The 21,845-nt window shown below is 37.9% G+C and overlaps 1 protein-coding gene across 1 annotated transcript; it reads left to right on the forward strand.

The window, feature by feature from the left end:
- Positions 1-575: 575 nt before the first annotated feature.
- Positions 576-21,757, forward strand: LOC146147024 (bridge-like lipid transfer protein family member 3B). Its single transcript, XM_083386934.1, has 31 exons — positions 576-720; positions 897-1,059; positions 1,177-1,215; positions 1,395-1,483; positions 1,689-1,797; positions 2,012-2,101; positions 2,206-2,355; positions 2,814-2,993; positions 3,878-4,040; positions 4,362-4,448; positions 4,897-5,031; positions 5,489-5,559; positions 6,622-6,763; positions 7,656-7,858; positions 8,116-8,194; positions 8,326-8,410; positions 8,483-8,613; positions 9,131-9,733; positions 10,201-10,283; positions 10,423-10,568; positions 11,043-11,191; positions 11,949-12,173; positions 13,221-13,350; positions 13,967-14,173; positions 15,417-15,582; positions 16,398-16,554; positions 17,296-17,460; positions 18,104-18,183; positions 18,884-18,992; positions 19,527-19,909; positions 20,514-21,757. Exons 1-31 carry the CDS (start codon positions 677-679, stop codon positions 20,586-20,588), a joined length of 4,638 nt encoding a protein of 1,545 aa, XP_083243060.1. The 5' UTR covers positions 576-676; the 3' UTR covers positions 20,589-21,757.
- The last annotated feature ends 88 nt before the right edge of the window (positions 21,758-21,845 follow it).

The following is a 21,845-nucleotide window of genomic DNA, read 5'->3' on the forward strand; positions in this document are numbered from 1 at the left end:
TTTACCTCTAGCAAATTACAAGGAATATGTATATATTTCAGCTTGGGGTGCCGGTCTACAATCCTACGACAACAAACATTATTTTGGTTAAGATGCGGGTTTGGGTAGGTTAAGCAAAAGAAATAAAAAATATAATAATACTTGGAGCACCCTCACTCAAACACTAACTAACACCCTAACCCAATTATTATGTGTTGCTTTAATAATTGTTTCAGGATTCTTGACCAGCGCCCAGCTTAGTAGTAACTTGGTAATTATTATACTTAGAACACTTTAGTGTGCCTAGTATGTACAACTGTCAAAAGTGTAGCAAGTGGACCAATGAATTTTTAATAAAATACTAAACCTACACTCCCATTTATCAAACATGGCTCTGCTTTGGGCCAGGCCCCACCATGATCTCGTCGAGTTCGGCCATACTTTCTAGATGGGACTATGCTTTGGTGGGCATTATCCTCTATACTGGAACATAAAAACATTTTTATAGTTTATGATTTTAAGTAAACAGAATTTCTTTTGTTTATTACACTTTTCCTGCTGTTTGATGCTGTTCCATAATTTTAGAGTAATATCAACATAGTAACTTATCCGATCTAGTATGGATTTTATTTAACTTGCTATGCACAAAGATTGTCTGTCCTATTTGTTCAATATCTTAATCCAGTAGAGAAGAAAGATGGCTGGGCTTATTAAGAAGCAAATTTTAAAGCATTTATCAAAGTAGGTTTAGTCAGATTTTCATTGAATATTAATAGTCATTTTTGTCAGTTTTAATGCTTACTACAAAACAGTTAATTTTGTGCTAAGTTGCCATTGCAATGCATTTGAAATACATACTTTTTTACAGTAAAATGAGTGCTCAAAATTCAAATGAATGCATTTTAATGAATTTATAGGTTTGCAAAAAATCTCTCTTCGGACAGCATTCAGCTGAGCACTTTGCGTGGTGAGGGCGAACTCTCAAACTTGGAACTTGATTGTTCTGCCATACAAAACCTCATAAACCTTCCAACCTGGCTGCAAATTAACCAAGCGAAATGCAACAAAGTGCATGTCAAGGTATACGCAATATTTGCCAATTTTTCGACTTTCTTAAATGTGATTTTATGGTTACAACACAACTATTTCTCTCATCCTAGACAGAGTAATACAGAAGTATTTTACTTTTATTTTCAGATTCCTTGGACAAAACTAAAAGGAACTGGCATTACTATTGTAAGTTGCTAGCTTTATTTCTATACAACTTAAGATTTGTGATATTGCACTGCGACAGATATATAATAATAAAACATCTTGTTTGTAGCATAGGAAATTTGTCTGTTTGGTCACCTAATCAAGGTTTCCACTAAAGGAAACTGATATTAGTTTGTCAATGATTTCTGTATTTTGCTTAGTTTCTTGATGCTGTGGAACTTGATATGGTGACTTGTGAGAAACCTAGGCCACCTAATGGACCTTCGCCCATTGAGGCATCTGCTTCAAGGTCAGATTTACACCAGTATCAAATAACCATGTATATATAGCTTAGCTATTGTTGCTATAAACTCTTAGTATTTAACAATCTACCATAGATCAAAATGAATATAATTTTATGTAAAATATTTTTTAGTTTGCAGCTTACAGTTCTAATTATACTATGCTTATAAAATTGAGTGGTTTTGCCCTTAATATTACATATTTGAATACAGTGGAGATGCCAGTTATGGATTTATTCAAAAAGTTCTAGAAGGCATTTCTCTTCGAATCAACTCCATCAATGTAAATTTTTCTTCTGCTGTGTTTAAGGCAGAGTTTCAGGTATGCATATTAAATTTATTCTATTTACTTTCTATAACTTTTTGTTGGTAGTGAGAATAATTGTTGGCATGGCATAATACTTAAAATGCATATTTTATGTGGTTGTTAATAAATTACAGTCCTCTTGCAAGCAAACTTGTTAACTGTAGCCGGTACACATTAACTTGTATTTGAAAAATATTTTCTGCTAATCACAACCAACATGTTTTGTCAGTTGTCCCAACTCCTGGTTTACAGCACAAATCCCGATGGCAAGCAAGCCGACTTAAGGTTCACCAGAATATTAAACAAAGAACTCGGACAGGTGAGGACAAAGAGACTATGTTAATGTGGTATAATTGCCATGAGCTACGAATTTATCTTTCTCTTTCCATACACTGATTTAGATCTACTTTTTGTGTATTTCAGGTGCTGACGTTTAAAAAAGTGACATGGCAGACAATGCGTATAGCTGTGGACAGTGCAGCTTCAATTTCACCCACTGGGATTGGTTGTGTGACCACTCCTATTCGACTCATCACAAACCAAGCACAGATAAAGATTGTTCTGAGGCGCAAGGTATCTATTCTTGTCACCACTGAATGCTTAACTTTCTATAGAAAAAATTACTATATGTTGACAGGTCTAGTGTCTACCTTTGTTTAAAATAAATATAATCAACATTCAAAATCAATCGGCTGTTGCCCTTAACATTAATAATGCATTCTAAAGTGCTTACAAACCACTTAAGTGTCTTAAGCTTTGTTGTGACTCATAAGTATAGTTCACAAATGTATTCTATGTCAGATTTCCATGTGTAAAAATGCCAAAATCATAAAAAATATTTTGTTGAAAGTATTCCCGCTATTCTCTATACCTTTTGGACATTTGAGAAATTTTTATATTCCTGTGATTAGATTAAACAAAATACCAAAATTAGTTTAACAAAATGCTTTTAATGCCATAAAAGATCCAGTGATCAATTTTATGAATTGATTTTTGGTTTCTTTTAATTTCATGCATTTTGCGTTTTCTAGGTGTCTGACCTCTCAGTCATTGCCTCACAACTACAAATGCAGTTTGACGACCTTTTGTGGGTTCTTACGGATGCCCAAGTCCAGTCTGCTTTGCTCTGTGTCAAGTCGATTCGTGAAACCATTGAACGCTCACAACAGCAGAGCAAGCAAAACACTGCTAACTCAGCCAATGCAAATCTGGTAATGCTTGTATATCTTGTATAACATTAAACAGGTGGGCATCCTACAATGCTCTGCGTAAAGTATGCATTGAGTGTTATTTCCTTGTAAAACTACATTGTATACTTATCAGTGGATTAAATGCACCCTTTAATAATTCATTTTCCAATACTTGAGTTTAATGAAACCAACTAATACCAATTACCTAACTATTTTTTTAAATTGCTTTTGTCTGGTAATTTAGAAGCGTTTATATGGGGTTGCAAAATCCCAAAACATAGAAATTCTTGTCAAACACTGTACAACTTGTTAACATAATAATAAAAAATCATCACCTGTCATTTGCTTTTGGCCCACTAAATTTATGTATTTATTTATTTTGTTCTATTGCAATGTTTAATATGCCACAGTCACTCAGTCAGTGACACTTTTAATACTGCAAATAATACAATGTTATAATATCCTGTTTGATCCTGCAATGCCATGTTTAGACTAGGTATTGTTCTTTATTTTCCTAGTGAAATTAACTGGCCTTGGTTTGTTTTTCTAACAATTTCTGTGCTGGTGAATTAGTTCACATTTTTGGATGCTATGTTTTAATGTTGTTGTAGCTTTTTATAAAGTTGATAAACCCCTCTATCGTGGCTTCAATTGACCTACATCCTTCATATTAAAACAGTGTTCTGTTAACAAGGTTGCTGTGTGGTCACTAAAACATGTTGATTGTCAGTTGTCAATAATGCTTAATCTATTACTTTTATTGAAATGTTTTTTTGTGTATAGCTACATAAAAAATAGCACAAAAATGCTACCACTATAATGTTTTCCTATTGTTGGCAACAAAAACTTTGCAATTACCACGATGTAACCATTGTAACAGCAATGCTAATCTCTTGTTGTTTCAGGCTGCTTCCCCGACCAACATCCAGCTCCCAGAGTCTGTGCCCGCCTCACCAACCAGTGATCAGTATTTCCTCACTCACAACATACAAGAAACCTCGTTTCACATTGACATCGACCGCATTGACTTGCACATTTGCGACGATGGTTCAAATAATAACAAAGAAGGTAATAAGGATTGAATGTACAAAAGCAGTATAAATATTTTTAATTGTGTCTTTTTTATTTGTTATGTGTTTAAACTGTTAAAGCATTTAGATGCCATGATTGGGGTTACACTTTTCCTACTTTTATTTTCTAAATTGTTCCAGTTAATGAAATAGTTGAATTGCTAACAAAGAATAGCAAATAACATAAGAACATTAAATATAGAATAAATTTTATATATTAAATAGTTAGGTGGCTACTAACTGGTAATAATATAACGTCACCTTTCAAAGCAAGTAAAATGTACAAAACATGTTTGATAAGGTAAATTTGTTGTTACAGCCACCTACAAAAAGGTGGTTGAAGGAGGGGCTATTCTGGTTACACTACACTCACTCAAGTTGGATCACTACCCTTATCACAAAGCAGGCAAATATGTTGTTTCAAGATTTTTGCTTGAGTTCCTTTTTTTAACCATACTAGCAAGATGTAATCCACCACACACATTGTGGGAGTTAATATTCCTGCAGTAGCATTGTCACCAGCTTTGGAGCAACATAATTGACAGTTGTCTACCTTAAAATATAATCAACCAATCCATCAATTCGATCTGTTCTGTGATAAATATTCTTTTTGGCCTATGGTTAATAAATTTTTGTCAGAATGAATACTTCAGTTTAACCTTTTTTAAGAAATGTTTGGTTTAATTATACATGTGAACATTGCTTACCATTTTGTTTGGTAGATTGTTTAAGTTCAGAACAATGAAGGAACAATAAGATTATTCACCTCACTGGAAGTAAATGCTTTTCTGAACACCTGATTGGCTTTTTAATTCACTACCCTAAAATTATTTGAAAGTTTGGTTGTTTAACAGGAAAAAGTCGTAAACACTTTCGAGGCTATAATGAGATACTGTCATCGCGGGACAAATGGGCAGATGAGAACATTAATCAATTTAGGAAAGATTTTTTGGAATTAAAGAAAGCAGCAATTGCGGCAGGCCACATTGGTAGGTTTGTTTGTAGTAAATTACCAGCATGTTGTCCAAATTTTTATAGATGCCTTTAAAAACTGTTTAGTTTTTCGTTAAGAACAAAATAATATAAAACAGGACTGCCCAACCATTCCCGTATTTAGGGTTATTTTGTTTAACAACTGAACAGATTCAAGCACTAAAAAAGTAAGTTTTTTAATGAAAAGCACCTAATGAAATTATAAATGACCAACACAACAATTGTTTACCATTTGGATTAGTTGTTGGGTCATTTTAAGCAAAATTGAACATAATTTTGTAAAATAGAAGATAATTATTGCAAGACAGAGGACTTATAAAGGGCTAGTCTTAAATTATCTTAGGTAATTTACTAATTGGTGGCTTATGACTGCTGCTACTAGTCTTTTTTTTATACCCACAGCAAAACAAGCCTGTTCGGTAAATAGCATTGAGATATTTTGAATTGTTTTAGCCTCACCTAATAATTCGAAGCTGCTGGAAAGTTGTTTTGTGGCAAGATTAGGCGATTTGGAAGTCGGGCAGGTGGGTTGTTACTTAATAAGCTACAGTAATTTTAATTTTAAATTACTATTCTACATATAAGATTCAGTGATGCAGGGTTTCAGCTGGTGACTTGGTTATATTAAGCTAAATGTCGTTTATACAACACACTGTTTTTTTATTGAAATTTCTCAAATTACTTATTATCCAGCCATTTTGCTGTACATTTAATTGTATTGTAACAAAATTTAAATATACATTGCTTTGAAATTTAATGGAATAATTTAGCGAAGTAAATTTAATTAGGCTATTTACCAGTCAACACTGATTTCATTTGAACGGAAAATTAAATGAATAAATTTGTAAATTTAAGCGAAATGTATTTATAATTCTATGTTACATTATTTGTTAAAGAAGGGTAATATACAATGTGGTAATTGCTTTAGCCTACTCAGCTGAATATCAGTTATTTTCTTCCTTGTTTTTATGTATAATAAGTTGATGACATGTGTCTTGTTGTATAACTGTGTATGCAAACATGCTTACAGCAATTGTATCAACAAATGTTTTGTTCAAAGTGCATGACTCAGCTGATTGATTAATTGCCCCAAATCTAGTTCATTGACTGCATATTTATGGCTACTAGGAATTGATTTTATGTTGCGATACCTGCATAAGTGCATCCATTTTTAGACATGATGGCCTTGGTTTTTATATTAATCATTTACTTACATAGTTGCCATTTTATGACAGTCTTTTAATGGCGAACTTTTCATCATATTATTTATTCGCTTTTTTGTGAAACAATGTCAAACTAGAAGGTGTAAGTAATACATTAAATAACATATTTGGGAGGTTTGTCTAACTAATACAAAGGATAACTGTTTTTTTACCTTGGCAGCAGCCATTATATTTTGTTTGCATATCAAATCATTATTTGTACGTTTATTTCTGGCGAGGCAACACATTGTTCACTGATAAACTGGCAGCTGAATGCTCAATTGACATTTTGACATGTCTGAACTACACAGTTTTTGCATTTTTTAACCCTAAAATGTGCTTTTAAAGTATAAAAAAAAACTTTTAATTGTGATTGTCATTCAGGTTTCCTCATCTTCGGATAAAGAACGTTCCAGCAACAAAATTGTTTCTTCTCAGCGAAAAGAACTCCTTTTACCTGAAGACATGCCACTGGCGTGTGCAGTGTTCACTGATTATTTCTTTCCCGATGGAAGAAACTACCCAGGTAATGTCTGGGAAAATGTAAAATTAAGTTTCTACTATTTTCTAAACAAGTATTTTTGTATCACTGAAGTTTAAATATAGTGCGATTAATATATTTTTTAAGTCAAGTCTTATCTACAAAACAACAATCTAGTTTGGATCCTTTAACGTTTTTTTCAGCAAAATACTTCTTATTTTTTTCCATAGGCCAGAAATAAATGGAATTTGACCCGAAAGACCTTATATGAAAAGCAGACACAAAACTTAGTTAAGTCAAAAATGACAAAAATATGCCAAAAAAGGGACACTTAATTGTCAGTCTAGTTGTGTATTACAGGTATTCAGGTCATGATAAAGTAATTTTGCCTCGGGCCAATTTTAAAAGCAGACATCAAAAAGCACTTGAAATACAGTTGGTGGCTGAATTCGAAAGAAACACTGGATAACAAGTGTTTAATTTAGTTGCACATACATTTTGTCCTGTAAATAACCACGCCTGACATGCAATTCGCAACCTCAGCACGACACAACAGCATCTTATTTTTTTAGACAAGTAATTTTACTTAGGATAAGGTTGGTTTATCTTAAACAGTTTATTTTGTAATAAAATTCACTTCAACTTAGTTAGTAACTCTTTTAAAAAAACACTATTAAAACTTTCCGTGACCCTTACAGAGCATTTTAAGAAGCTCCAGTGTTGTAAACAATTCGGAAATACTTAAGCCCCAGTCAAGTCATTTGTAAAATAACTTAAGTCCAAGTCAATTTTTTTTAAATAAATGACGAGTCAAGTCATAATTAAAGCAAGTCGATTCCAAGTGACTTAGGTCAAGTCATTGACTTAAGTCATTACAACATTGAGAAGCCCTGATCCGACCCAGCAAGCCTAACCCGAAACCTTGTGTCTATCTCAGCACCACACAACAACATCTTCGTGCGAGTGAACGCGCCTCGCATCTGGTGCCACTGGCCGTCCTTCCTCTGGTGCAACCAGCTCGCCCTCTCCACACTCAAGTCCGTCCAGAAGATGCTTGACGACCTGGGCGTTGTCATGGCAACAGGGGACCCGAAGGAGGAAGACCATGTCGACATAAGGATCGAGACCTTGATGCCGAAGGTACACGTTGCTTTCAGGGTTTCAAAGTGCAGGGGTTCGCAGCCTTTTTTACACCGTGGCACCCTTTAAAAAATTTGAGAAATCAATGCCCCCTTGTTTGTTTCCTGTCTTAGTATTTATGATAGAAACGGTCAATGTTAATGTTTTATCATCCATTTGGCAATATTTACAATGTATAGGTGATTTTTACCTGATTTGTTATTGAATGTATCCTCTTCAGAAGAGTAATAACTTTTACGTTTATTTTACTGCCATAGATATTCGTCCCATCACCAATTGATAATGATGATCCAAACTCGCCTGAAGGACTGGAGATACAAATATCGCAAGCTGCCGGTATAATGCAATTCTTTTATACTATTTACAGGATGTGCGATTTTGTTTATAATTCCCAATGACTTCAATTAGCAATATGTTTCCTGTATGCCAACTGCGAGCGACATTTAAACAAATGTTTTACTTTTTAGTTACAAATTGCAGAAGAGGGGAAAACAGCTCACGCAAGTCACTCCTTCTTTTGTTACAAACCGTCGAAAAACTGTTTATCGCCAAGTAAGTCGAACACAATTTCACCCGAATTGTTGAAGCGAAAATCACTCAGCCTCTCTCTTTTGTGTTTGATAGAAACCCAACAACGTTTCCGCAAGAGTCCGGCCAAGACCTCGACTTTCTCCACCGATGTTTGCGAACTCACGCGGAGGGCAAGGATATTCCGGTGAAGATTGCTTGCTCGTCCCCGTTGCCACAACTGATAGGTAAAACAAGCGATTGAATATTCCTAAACACATGTCCTAACCGAATGCATAGGAACCGGACTCAAATTCCAGGGCGTTAGGTTGTTTGTAGTCAGTGGAAAATTACTTATTAATTAGATAAAAAATGTGCGCTTAGATAACATCTGTTGACTTTTATCACTAAGCCAACAATTCCTCTTTTCAAAATGTGATTTTCGCGCCTTTAGACTAAAAAAGTTTCCATTGAAATGGACAAAACGTAACAATAAATAGAATAACATTTCCTAAAACATTAAAAACATAGTTTAGTGATTCTATGGCCTCGTGCCTATGGTAATTCAGGAAAGTTTTAAATACTTTGGGTTAACTAAGATTGTGCTACAGAAATTATTTTGCACATGTATTGATAGCTTGGTCAAATTCCAGGGCGCTTTGACGCCCTACGAGCAATCCATGGCGTCTAAAAACCTTCTGCACACCCACGTCCCATGTCCTAACGATCTACAACCCTCAGTTTAATAAAGACTTGCCCTTTCAGGCTCTGCCCTGAAGCAAAAAGCCTACCAAGATGTCTGGTCGGTTTGGTTGCGGCAGGTTTGGATCGACTTCGTCATGAAGCCGCAAACCGCCGATGCTTCCAACCCAAACTTATCTCCGAGCAGCAACTCGCACAGGACTTGTCCGTTCATCGACTCGCTCCCAATTTTCATGTGGATCGCTAAAACCGACGTCGACGACCCGAAGCCGCTGAAGGCGAATTCCGATGAAGGTCTTGTGTTGCGTCCGAAGCAATCCGAGTCGACGCCGATTCCCAAGGACGAAAAACAGTTCGAAGTTGAGGAAAGCACACTTGCCGGACTTGATCACGTGATATCTTACGATCAAGACCGAAAGGTCAAGTTCAAAGGGTCAAAGGTCGCGAAAAGCAACGGCGTTTATCAAAGCAATTCGCTGCCGTCGCTGGATACTGACGGCTTTATGGCGGAACAGTTGCCTGTCGCCACATCTTCTATGTCGTCTGGTGAGTTAGGTCAGCAAACCAAAAACAATGATTCTATTCACTCGTTGGAAGAAGAGCCTGGCCGGAAGTCTCGGCCTAAAAACAAGATGCTCCTGGATTTTTATAGAGGTACCATAGAAGGTTTGTTGATGTTGTAGTTTTTAATTTGCGTGTTTTGCATGACAAATTCCCGGTCACTATGATTGATTGTGATTGCATGTTGTAGAAGTTGCTATTTTCTATAGATTTTAACTAATTAACTGGTGCACACACACTTTAATTTTTTTTATTACACCTACGTTTTTAGAACTAGACTATCTGAGATAGACCGTAAATTGTTTTTTACCATTGTTTTATTGGTAAGGTAGTTTCTATTACTCTGTGCAAAAAGGGATGGTAACTGTAGAATATTCCATCTATTTTTCCCAACCCTTTATATTCCTAATTTTTAACTGTAAGTTTCAGCTTTGTTTTGTTACTAACTAACTCTTTTGCATGGTGGCTATGTTGATTAATTTGATATAAGAGATATGTTTGTTTTGTTTCTGCTTCTATCGCCAGATTTTTACACTTAGCAGATCAATGACAACCATATTTGCGCTTTTAAGAATCTCCCGTCGAAACCCCTCTTCCCAAACCTTCCACCATCGATGGACCCGCCTCTACTTATATATTAGTGGACACGGACAGTGTAAGTAGAAGAATACATCCACTGTTTCTTGTATGCTTGAACATGTATGTTGTAACCAGCCATTGAAAAATGGGGCAAAAATTATTTCAAAAGGCACAAACGTATCTTACTTTGATATTTTTTTAATTTGTTTTCGTAGCATCTGCGATTGATGCTTGACCACTATCAGTTTCTCTTTCTTCTGCGATTGGCCGAATCAATGGAAAGTATCGGAGAGAAGGTTTACAATGACACAGACGCCATACTTTCCGACAAGTCGTCTTCGTGTGTAACCCTGAATATAACGTATGTATGATAGTGATACCAATATTTAAGTACATAATTCACTGGCAGAGAACGGGCCGCTTTAGGAAAGGACGTTTTGTAATAAGATGCTGCAAGTTTATCCTGAACTGGAAGTGAAGGGTGTCATTGTAGAGAAGTCTTTGTAAATGGCCGTATTTGTCTAATTCTAAACAGAGGAATCAAGTGACACTTGTAAAGACAAATATTGTATGGAACGCTCGACGTTGATGAAAAGAGCATTGATGAACCACGGTTGTGCGAAAGATTGTCGAAAATTCATTACAATTTGTCCTTACATAGTGCCACTTGATTCCTTTTTGATTCCGGTTAATTCGATTCTGCCACTTGATTCCTTTTTGATTCCGGTTAATTCGATTCTGCCACTTGATTCCTTTTTGATTCCGGTTAATTTGATTCTGCCGCTTGATTCCTTTTTGATTCCGGTTAATTTAAACAAAATGGTTTGTTTTTCAGTCCTCAGCCTGAAAACACGCAATCAAGCGGAGTGCGTGTTGTCCTACCCGAAGCCAGTCTCTATCTCGTCTTGGAACCGTCGCCCGAGGTAGTTTCAGATCCGCTGAAGGAGCCTTCAGACATCTCAAGCGTCACGTCGTCCAATTACAGTAAGGACAAATTATGTACTTGAAACTAATATAAAACACACACCAAAACATAACTGAAAAATACATTTCGTATAAGTTAACTAAGATTCCAAATCCCAAAGTAAAGGATTGCTTTTTAATCTATAAAAAAATTGCTGCATTTTTACCTTTTTTCAGTTTACCTACTGTATTTAACTACACAAATTATGAAATTTGGTACCGTATTATACGCCCGTCCTTTTTTATAAACAATGCGGTCGTACTTTTTTTATAAACAACAGGTTTTCGGTATCGGAATACATCAAGTATCTGATATTTCCAGGTCTAATAATATTGAGTTTCTGATCCGAGTTATATTAATAAATATGTACGAGCGTACAACTGTACTCACTTTAAATGTGAACGTTTCTTTTTAACTTGTTTAAGCAGTAATTAAACTGTCCACCGATTTTTTAACAATTCCATATTTTTCATTGTACAAAAATATCTACTGTTCAGTGTCCATCCCAAATTAGCTCACCGTTTTCTAAACAACCTTGCGTTGCAACTTAATTATTCAGGGGTGTGTCTTATACACGAAATGTAGCTGAAAGCCAGGTCAAGTCATTTTGCCCAAAAGAAGTAAATTCAAGGCATTTGAAAACAGTGACTTAAGTGCACTTACGTCAAGTCATTACAACACTGGTTGAAACTTTACACAGCGTCTCAGAAATCCAGTTGTGGCTGAAAACATTAAAATACTGGAAAGCCTTAACAATTATTTCGCGTTGCAACCCAGGTCCCTCGCACGACCCTCTGCTGCCCAGTCCACCTGTGACGTCACCGCGACATTTGACCCCGGCGCCTTCCGAGTGCAGTTCGTCGGACACAGTCAGTATTCTGGGCGACGACATTCCCCTGTTCAGCCCTCCCGCTGTGAAGGCGCCTTACGACGAAGCGAGTCAGTCTCTCGTCGCAGCTGCTCCTACAGAGCGAGCCTCGCTGCCAGCGTCGCCAACCTTCGGTAATTGTGCTGTTTCAGCTTTGCTCTATATCAGGAATTCTTAAACTGTGGCCTGTCGACCCCTTTGGGGTACGTAGACTAGTTTTAGGTGGTCCATAACACCCACATGGAAATCTTGGTGTATAATATCAAAAGCAGGAAGAAAAAAACGCCTATTGTGTAGTTTTAGCTTTGGTCTATCAGGGGTTCTTAAACTGGAGTCTGAGGGTACGTAGACTAGTTCCAGGTGGTCCATAACAGAAAATAGAATCCTTGTTATATATAGTTTAATTGAAAAAAACGCTCCGGTGCCTTCTTCTTTAATGTATTTAGGCTTTATTTCAGTTTCATATTTGTAGAACCGAAAACAGCAGGTTTCATAAGTCTGCAGCGGGTCCACGTTAAAAAAAGTTGAAGAACCACCCTGCTCTGCAGAGGCGCACTCATGGTTGGGCATGTTAGCGACCTTAAGTATGGTTCGTATAGCCATACCTAACACTGCTTGGGAGGGATCCTATCAGGCGTGGACAACTGAATTATTCTAGTTTTCCAACTCAAATAATTAGAGCAAAATGCGGCTAATTCTAATTCTAATCTAGTTCGTGAAATCCTTGTGTGCCCTGATTCTAGTTCTAATCTACTTCGGAATTAATTAAAATGCTACTTTGCTTAACGCCAGTTTAGTCTCTCATCCAAACGAAGCGCCAAATGACGTTACTGACGGGGTCATGCCAAAGATCTTTGTCGGAAACGCACTGGAATGCAATCGCGTTACATTACCAAATTGGGTTACATGGTATTTCATTGATTCTTATAACGTTGCAGTTTATGTGTAACTTACATTTGCTTGCCACCACAAATAATCGAATCAGGTGAAGTTTTATTTTACGATTTGTGACGTCATCTCTAAAATTCGTAACCCTTTTTTGTAATCTTCGATAATGCGAATCCATTCAAGTTAACACTGAAAGGCGCGCAAACCTACAATCCGCAACCAAAAAGACGCCGAAACGTTTGCGCTTTTAACAAAATCGCTAACAAATCAAACCTTCCCTGTTGTTTATCTAGGTCGAAGGCGGGGCAACACGGACCCGATCCAGACCCTACGACGGAAAGCCGACGACCGGCTACAAACCAAGATTAAGGTCTCTAACGGGTCGATATCGAGCAGCGTGTCCTTCGAAAACGTATCTTCCCGGTAAGTGTGAGGCTCGAGGGCTTGGCCAGCTACAGCCGACATTGATCGCCTTCTTGCGCACTTCAAAGCTTTATTGCTTGTTGCATTTCAGGAAATTTCAATTCGTGTTTCGCTATGTAGTGGTTTTATTGATTTTTACGTTGGTTCTGTCAAACGCGCGGCTGTCAGAATAACCCAAACTGTTGGCAAACTGTGAAAATAGTTTTCGATAATTTCCTGTTAAGTTTTACTTTGTGGGCAATAACTTAAAATCGATTTTAAGTATAAGGAAAACTTTTTGAGCTTTCGAATTTTTAAATGTGAAGTTTGTCATTGACCACCAAAGGCCACAGAAACCTGTAGTACATCTATTAAAATTTGCGATTTTGTCAATTTTTCCAGTTGGGGAAGATTAGTAAATTCGAGTATTTAGTTACCACCCAAAATAAAAATAATGTTATTTTGCAAACTAGATAAAGTTGGTTGTCTTTTCGATGTCAAAAACTTTGTTTTGATAAGAAAAAAATGCAACACAAACTGTCCGACAAGACAAATTTATTGAAAATCACTATCTAGAAAATTCCTCCACAAAAAAACCTAAGCTCGTTTAAGTAATTTTACGAATCGATATTTCTAGATCTACCACCGTTGTGAGCAGCGGTTACGACACAGCGTCCTTCGACTCGTCCATGAATTCGATTGTGTCGTCACACGAGGAGGACTGCACCTCTATCGCCTCCAGCGGTGACAGCGACAACCAGTTTGTGTTGCTTGACGTTCCGCCGCCTTTCGGCAAGCCCATATCTGCCAACAACTCGAATCTCAACCTGCAGGATCTTCCTGGGTGAGAGTTTTATCGCTTTCGTGGTTTGTTTCCTGCGATTTAGCATTTTTTGTCGGGCAAAAAATTTTTTAAATGCATATTTTATCACGGATTACTATATGCGTAGTTTGCTTACTGGAGCGAGACGGGCAAATAGCTACTATGCACTCCCTAAGGCTATCTTCACGGCTAACAAACTAGTTTAAATGGATTAGCGAATAAATAGTGGAAATAATGCAAAACTCGGGAATATAAATTTAATTATACCACCATCCGAACGCAAACGCTAACGACGCTAACCCTAACCAAAATCAATGTATCACTCAAAGCCATGGGTGTGTGCACCTTAGCGATACGGGAAAATAGCCACTTCACATTTTTGCGATAGTTTTGGTCACTTGATCAAGTATTGTGGCACGTTTAAATAAACATCGGATTTTATTTAGGTAGGGACTTCTATCTTACAGTTACATACTTAACAGTGGTTGTCAACCTGAGTTTCTCGAATTCCGTGTACAAAACTATTTCCAGCGAGTACCTATATGGTTGTTATTGTTTTCCTGTAATTACTTTTTGTATCAAGTTACTGACTAACGGTTATCTTATAACCTCCTTATGTGGTGCCCGCTTACCGGGGGTTTTAATTTATACAAACCGGGGCTGCTTAAATAGAATGAAGGCGAATGGCACTTTTGTCATGCTTAGCGACAGAAAAATATGCGCGATTGTTTTTAACAAACTCGACTGTTTCAGGCCGCCATTTTTAGTATTAAACTCTTGAACACACGTTGCTTTCATCGGATTAGAAATACGGACCTAATGATTACTGTTGCGACTTTTCAAATGCGCAACCAAGCGTCACAAATTTTATTATTGTAGCCCTTTTGTGCCGAACCAATGCGTTTTGCCGTCGTTCGGTTCGGCTACCCGCCGACACGGGTTCCCTCTCTCCTTGTGTAAATTTCGCAGCCTCCGTTTTATCAGCGCTGCGTGATATCTTTGTGCGCAATTTCGTTTTGTATTGCGTGGTATTGCATCGTTTTATTCTTCTGGTGGATACCGAGAGAATCGGACGCATTTTAAGGGCAGTCTGTTTGTAATCTCGTGGTTAGAGACAAGCTGTAGCCTTATGCGAGCCCTTAGTGTGCATGGGTGGCTTAGATGTTTGCCTTATACTGATTGTCGTACCGTCCAATAAACGTCTTGCTCGAGAACCTAAAGTCAATCCTTATCCTTAGGACTGCACTGATTTGTTTTTCGGCAGCGTTGGAGGGATGGAAGTCCCGCATCCGAGCATGGTCGACTCCCAGGTGACGATGGTGGATGGGCAGGAGGACACAGACTCGCTGGAGGAAGAGCCTGGAGCAACCGTCGACAGATCCGTGCAGACAGCGCAGAACGAGGAAAACACAAAACCTGGATCGCGAAAGGTTTTGCTCGCGTTTTCCGCGACATTAAATTTCAATTTTAAAATTTTAGCCCTTCTGTCGAAAAACATGTGCCACAAACATATCCATATATTTTAGTAATAATAATAAAAAAAAACAGCTTCTATGGTAGTTGTAGTTGTTAACTAACGTTTTGGCAACCAATTCAAATCGCCTTCATCAGGGTAATTGACTCCGAACGCTGGTAGTACGGTATATGGAAAAAACACAAGAAAAAACTAGAAAAAACGCGAGCAACAACACGATAGGAAAATAATTAGCGATAACGTATAGCTTCTAGTCTTGAGCAAGTGCTTGTAGCATGCCGAGAGCAGTACGTCTATTTTAATGTTTATGGTGTTACCCTTCTTATGAATGTACCGAGACATATATTATTGTTTTAGAAATGCGTTTTTTTTGTTATTTTTATTTTCACTATTGCGTTTACATAATCTCAGTAATTCAGCAAAAAGCTAAATACCTGGTAACTGAACCACTTCTGAATTGCAACTTTTACCAGAAATATCGCACTTTTATAATTGTGAAACAGTAAAACGCTTTTTATGTAGAGGTAATTCAATTGCATTTTAATCTGAACTTACTTTTCGTAATGTTCCCTGTTATTGTATCATATCATTACTTTGCAATTGTGGCGTTATTATAAGCCTTTGGCCGGTGAAATAAACAAGCTCGGGGTAAAAACGTAAAAAAAATCGATTTGTAAACACTAAAAAACCTTAAATTTGTTGCCCAGCCGTTTTCTATCCACGTCTAGAACATTACAATGTAGCTTTGAACTTAATATCACGTATTTTTAGGTTTCTGTTCTTCGGATCGCCGCTCAGAACAAGGTCGAGTTAAGTGTGGACGCGCGAGGCGACGACGCTTCCGTGAAGTTGGTCGTCAATAAAGTCGCGCTGCACGAACTCGGCAACATGACGTTGGATGGCGCCGGAGCGCTGTTTTCTACACCAGGTACGTTTCATCCGCCGTATGCAATGAACAGTTCTTTAAAGGCCAGTCGCCTAGTGGTTGTACATACGAAACTGTTCCTAATTAATGGCGGGGTACATTTTCCAGTTGTGCTGTGTTAAATACCATAAACCTTCGTCGGATGATTGTTGCGATGTTTTAAGCAAGGCTGCGGAGTGAGTTAAAATTACTCGGGCGTCCGACTTATGCCGAAAAAATAAACTCGATTCGACCCCGGCCAAGTACGTGGTATTCCACCTTTACAACTTACAGTTTGTGGCCACACGTGCACACTTCGAACTCTGGACTGCTAGTCATGCGTATTATAATAGTACTGAGTTCAACTCTAGCGTAATAAACCGATACCGTCGAGGTTGATTCCGACTCTGCAGCCCTGATTTTAAGTCACCCAATTAGTTGAGACTATGTGAAACTAACTTCAAAAAGGGTTTAGCCTTATTTTTATTCTGTTGAGATTCTTTTAAATATGATTCATCACAATATGCCAGACATTACCAACATGGCCTTGGGAAGATCCACTTGCTGGAGCGAATGTATAATCAGAAGAACGACAATATGGAACCTTTGATAACTGCATTCTAAATGATTTTAGAAACAAAAATTTAGAGGTTTTAAATGAGGTTGAAAAATGTCTGACAAATCGGCATAGTTTACAGTCCGCATCCTTTAACTACGCTTGTACGTGTTTTTCCTGACTCTTATCCATCTGCTACCAACTCTTAGCCAAAGTGCACCACACCACCAATTCCTTCCCGAGCGTGCGAATGCGAATCGACTCCGGCCCGTCCGCCTCTCGCTTCTCGAAAGCTTCAGTGAAAACGGGGATGCTGCAACTCCACGTCGATCATCTCCACGAAACTGTCAACGCATCCAGTCTCGCCAATCTAGGTAATAACCGGTTAGGTCGTATAATAGCTTGGTTGCACGAATAACATAAAAGATTGGATATTTTGTGATACAGGTTGCTTGCTGCTAAGTTTGTTTTCTCCTTGGCCTCAATGACATAAATCGTGTCTTGGCTATTAATACACCAAGAAATCTATAGCTGGTTGGTCGCAATAGCTTATTTGCACGAATGACATAAAATATTGGATATTTTCAACACAGGTTACTTTTTACACAGTTTTGTTCCCATTAGTCTTTACAAAAACTATATAACCGAAAAATGCACGAAGTGAATTTGTTATTTCGTGTCTCGGACTCTCGGCTTATTGATGCACCAAATAAATCTATACAAAATAGATTTCTTTTGCTATATTTAAAAGTTTATTTAAAGAAATTTTAGGCCTAAAGTTTCACTTGTTTCGGTTTGCCATTTAACACCGACTTAAACCATTTGGACCTTTCTGAGATGGACATAGGTATGCATTGTTGACTACATTCAACATGTTTTGTGAATATTTAGTTTTTTTATCTGTGTAAATCGGCGCTTCAAAATAGAAGAATGTCGGTTTACCATTTGAAAGATTGGCTTTAGCATTGATGTAAAATACTCAAATGCCTCACTAACATGCTTTTTACGTTGTTTCAGGTGCGTTCTTAGAGGACGAAGTGGTCCCAGAAGTTATGCCGATGTCAATAGAGGCTAATGACGTTCATCTCACAATCAGGGTGAGCAAAAAACTTGTTGTGTTAGTTGGACAATGTCACACCACAAATTATCCGCAAATGTTGACCATTGAAACAAATGCATGTCCGAAGTGAAGCCGTATACTTGCTTACTAAAGTTTTATTTGGCAAAGTTTGACGGAAGTTAATTGCCACGTTTACAATTATTAACTTGACTGTCTTACTAATACAGAGATTCCTTGTTTAACGAAACGGCTGACCGATAGCTTTGCCACAGTAGTGTATAGGGCGATTGACAATTTTACCACATGTGTTTTTTGCTGGGTAACGCTATTTATTCGTGAATTTTTATTATAGCAGAGCAAATAAAGATCCGAAGCTCTGTGGAATGGTATAACTGTAGCGCCGAAAAATGTTAAGCAAGGTGTACCGAAAATTAATACCGGGAACGCGGGAAGCTAGGAAATATTTTTCGTCGTGAGAAATTGAAAACTTATTTACTCCACAATATTTTCAAACAGCAGCAGAAAAATAAACCAATCTCAAAAAGCAATGGAGCTTTCCAAAAGACAGTGTTTCAAATAAGGGGGTCTTCAAACTTCTGGCCAAAAGTGGACAACGAAAATTTACATTGTTTTTGGTGCCTGCACCTATTCGAAATCTATGCTGTGAGAATGGGGCTCGCTGTGCTTCACAGTTCAACACACACTTAACGCTGCTATATGCCGTTTGTGGTTTTCAGGACGACGGCAAGTCGGTTTACGCGTCGACTGCAAAATTACCGCCCATCGCACTCCACGTGCATCAAGCCTCGGTGAAGCGAGTCGACGATGGGACATTCCATGTTTCGAGTAAGTAACCACACAGTACTTAGAGGCCTTCTTTCCTGATCTAAGCCCTCTTTCACTCGTCGCAGTCGAGCATTTTGGCTTAAATACCAATTCGAACTTTGGGTACATGTAGGCAATTTTAAATTTTACGATTTCTTTAAAAAGTTGAATATGTGCTGTGCAATCCAGAAATCTCTAAATAACACATTTGTCCATCTAATCTACATTAAGTTACTTTTTCGACCGATATTCGTTGCCACTATGTTGTAATTTGACACTAAAATGTAAATCAAACGACGTGTTTTGACTTATTTTCTCTACTGTAGGATATTTTTTTATAAAAGTTAAAACATGTATTTGTGTTGGTTTTATTTAACGTTCTTTTTTATCTATGTTGTGGGCGCTCACTCAAGTAACAAAACGCTTTTAGCGAAATTGAAAAAACATAAAACACATTCTCCACAACTTAACATGTGTTACGAAACACTCCCGGATTACGATATTAAAGTATAATTATCAATTTTGTAAATTCCTTGTTGTTGTTTTATTTGACAGTGGATTCTACGGGCAAGTCAGTCACTGAAATCGCCGAAGTGCTCAAGACCACGCCGACAGTGACCTGTAGCGAAGCGGCGAGCACTCCTGAATACGTGGACACGATTATTTCGCCCATAGCTACTGTTACGCTGAGCCAAAGCCCCGACCAAGCTAAACACGCGAAAGTTTCCGAACGTCTCGCGAACGGCGAACTGCCCGCGAAACCGTCCGAGTCTCCGGCGATTGTTAGTCTCGGTAGTAGTGTTGCGCAACAGCGAATCCACGGCGACCTCGAGCGGCTGAAGATGGAGAAGGACATCGAGGTGATGTGTCTCAACCAGCAGCTGGTCGATTTGGGAAAGGAACGCGATTCGCTGGTGGCCGCGCTACAAATGATGCAGGTGAGTGACTTGGTGCGAACTAGCATGTACCTGTCGATATGTTAGACGTTACCATTCTTATCGCCTTTTACTCGCGCTTGTGCTTTTACGTGTAGTTTAGTTATTTTCATTTATACTTTGACCTGATTAAGCACGGTTGTGCGAAAGCTTGTCGAGAATTTAATACAATTTGTCTTTACATAGTTCAACCTGATTCCCTAATTTAAAATTAGACAAAATTTCGCGATTTACAAAGATTGGTACAAACGCTGCAACATACGCCATGTCGATCTGTACATTAGCCGTTAGAAGAGTGTTAGTTCTTGCTCTATATCCACTGTAAGATTTAATCTTATACTTGTTGTTGTGTCATTTTTGTGTGTATAAAATGCAGTTACCACATACTCTGCCAACCAGAGGGAACAAGGGTACTTAAAATATCTAAGCAATTTTTGATTAAGCTTAAAGCTATTGTCGTGCCTTTAATTGAACCTGGTAAACCCAGAATACACATGCGGTGTTTCCAGTTGTTTCGCGACCCAATTACACAATAGAACTATCAGATGATACCCTGATTTCTGGGGTGTTCTTACACAGGTTTAAATCAGCAAGAGTTTCTGTTTAGGACGATCTGATGGTGTCGGAACAAGAACGCAAGTCGCTTCGGGATCGGCTTAAGCTGGTGTCGGCGCAAAGGTGATGGCGGAAAAGGCAAAATATATTTAATCTTACTGTTCAAGTATGAAAATGAAATCTTGCGTCATGGCAGCAAACGTCGCCGCCTCCGTCCTGTGACATATGAGCGTTTTTTAATAGATTTTCTTGCATCGTGTCACATTGTTTTCTTTTTGTCCATCGGCGGCCGAGTTATCGCATTTACTTCACTTAAAGCGTCGTTGTTCGCTCAACTTCGATGGGCGCCCTCAGTGCAATAAGCCTGCGTGGGTTTTCAGTAGCTCAGTTCTCGCACTCGTGTACATCCACGCTCTAAAGTTCATTTCACACAAAACGAATGCGGTCGACAAAAATCGGCTGAATTCTCTACGTTTGTTGCACATCCTCCAGTGTTAAACGCCGACTTTGCGTCCAAGAGCTTTCCGTTGGTGCCCGCTGGGAAATACATTCGGTTGCGTGCTTTGTGCTCACTGGCTTAACACATCGTAAACACTATTACCCAAGTCGCTGTATGTTTACCACCGTAAAGCAGTAACGTAAGTTGCTCATTTCAATTAAATACCTAAAAGATTTCGTAATTTTCTTTAAAAATGGCAAAACTGAAAAGATCTTTAAAAAAATTTGTGATCTCATCTGCTAAAGCAATCTTATACAAGTCACCTGGAGTAATTCTATTTTTGAAAAACGTAATATAGGATCAATATATGTCCACCCTTAAAAAAGTAATGATGTAGGACACCCCTACTGACAATCCGATCCGTTTGCTTGCACAACAGTTTTCAGTTCTTTGCGTAGAAAAAGAAAACAGAAAATTTTAAGTGCGTAAACGATTTCTCGTTTGTACAAAATTTGCCTGTCGATTTCAAGCGGCCGGATGATACACTTTGCATTTATTTATTTATGTATGTATGCAACGAATAATTTCATATTTTGTGGCGAAATGTTGTGCAATTTTATTTCGTGGTACTATAAAGTGCTGCCCGTAACAACCGACATTTTTAACCGAGTTATGAAATCAATCTCTTTAGGAACTGATCGTAGAGGTGATTCGGAAATGGTCCTGGATGAAATTAGTAAAACACCGCTTTGGATATTCGTTTATTAATAAGCGTGCATTTCCTTATGCAACAAATTTCACTGTGTCGTAGTTTTGGTCGAAAGGGTCATTTGTTCGTCAGCATGTCATTTTGATTACCGTGCTTTTTTGAAAAGCTTTGGCTTTTTTGTGATTGATTGCAAAATAAATAGATCAATACTTAACATTTGTGTGATAACATCGACC

This window comes from Ascidiella aspersa, chromosome 4 (genome assembly GCF_963924565.1).
Source record: "Ascidiella aspersa chromosome 4, kaAscAspe10.2, whole genome shotgun sequence".
Lineage (NCBI taxonomy): Eukaryota > Metazoa > Chordata > Ascidiacea > Phlebobranchia > Ascidiidae > Ascidiella > Ascidiella aspersa.

Excerpts from the sequence above, each read along its gene's own strand:
- LOC146147024 (XM_083386934.1), top strand. The coding sequence starts at position 677 with ATGGCTGGGCTTATTAAGAAGCAAATTTTAAAGCATTTATCAAA. Across the intron at positions 8,195-8,325 it reads ACAAATATCGCAAGCTGCCG|TTACAAATTGCAGAAGAGGG; the intron begins GTATAATGCAAT and ends TTTACTTTTTAG. Across the intron at positions 14,174-15,416 it reads AACCTGCAGGATCTTCCTGG|CGTTGGAGGGATGGAAGTCC; the intron begins GTGAGAGTTTTA and ends GTTTTTCGGCAG.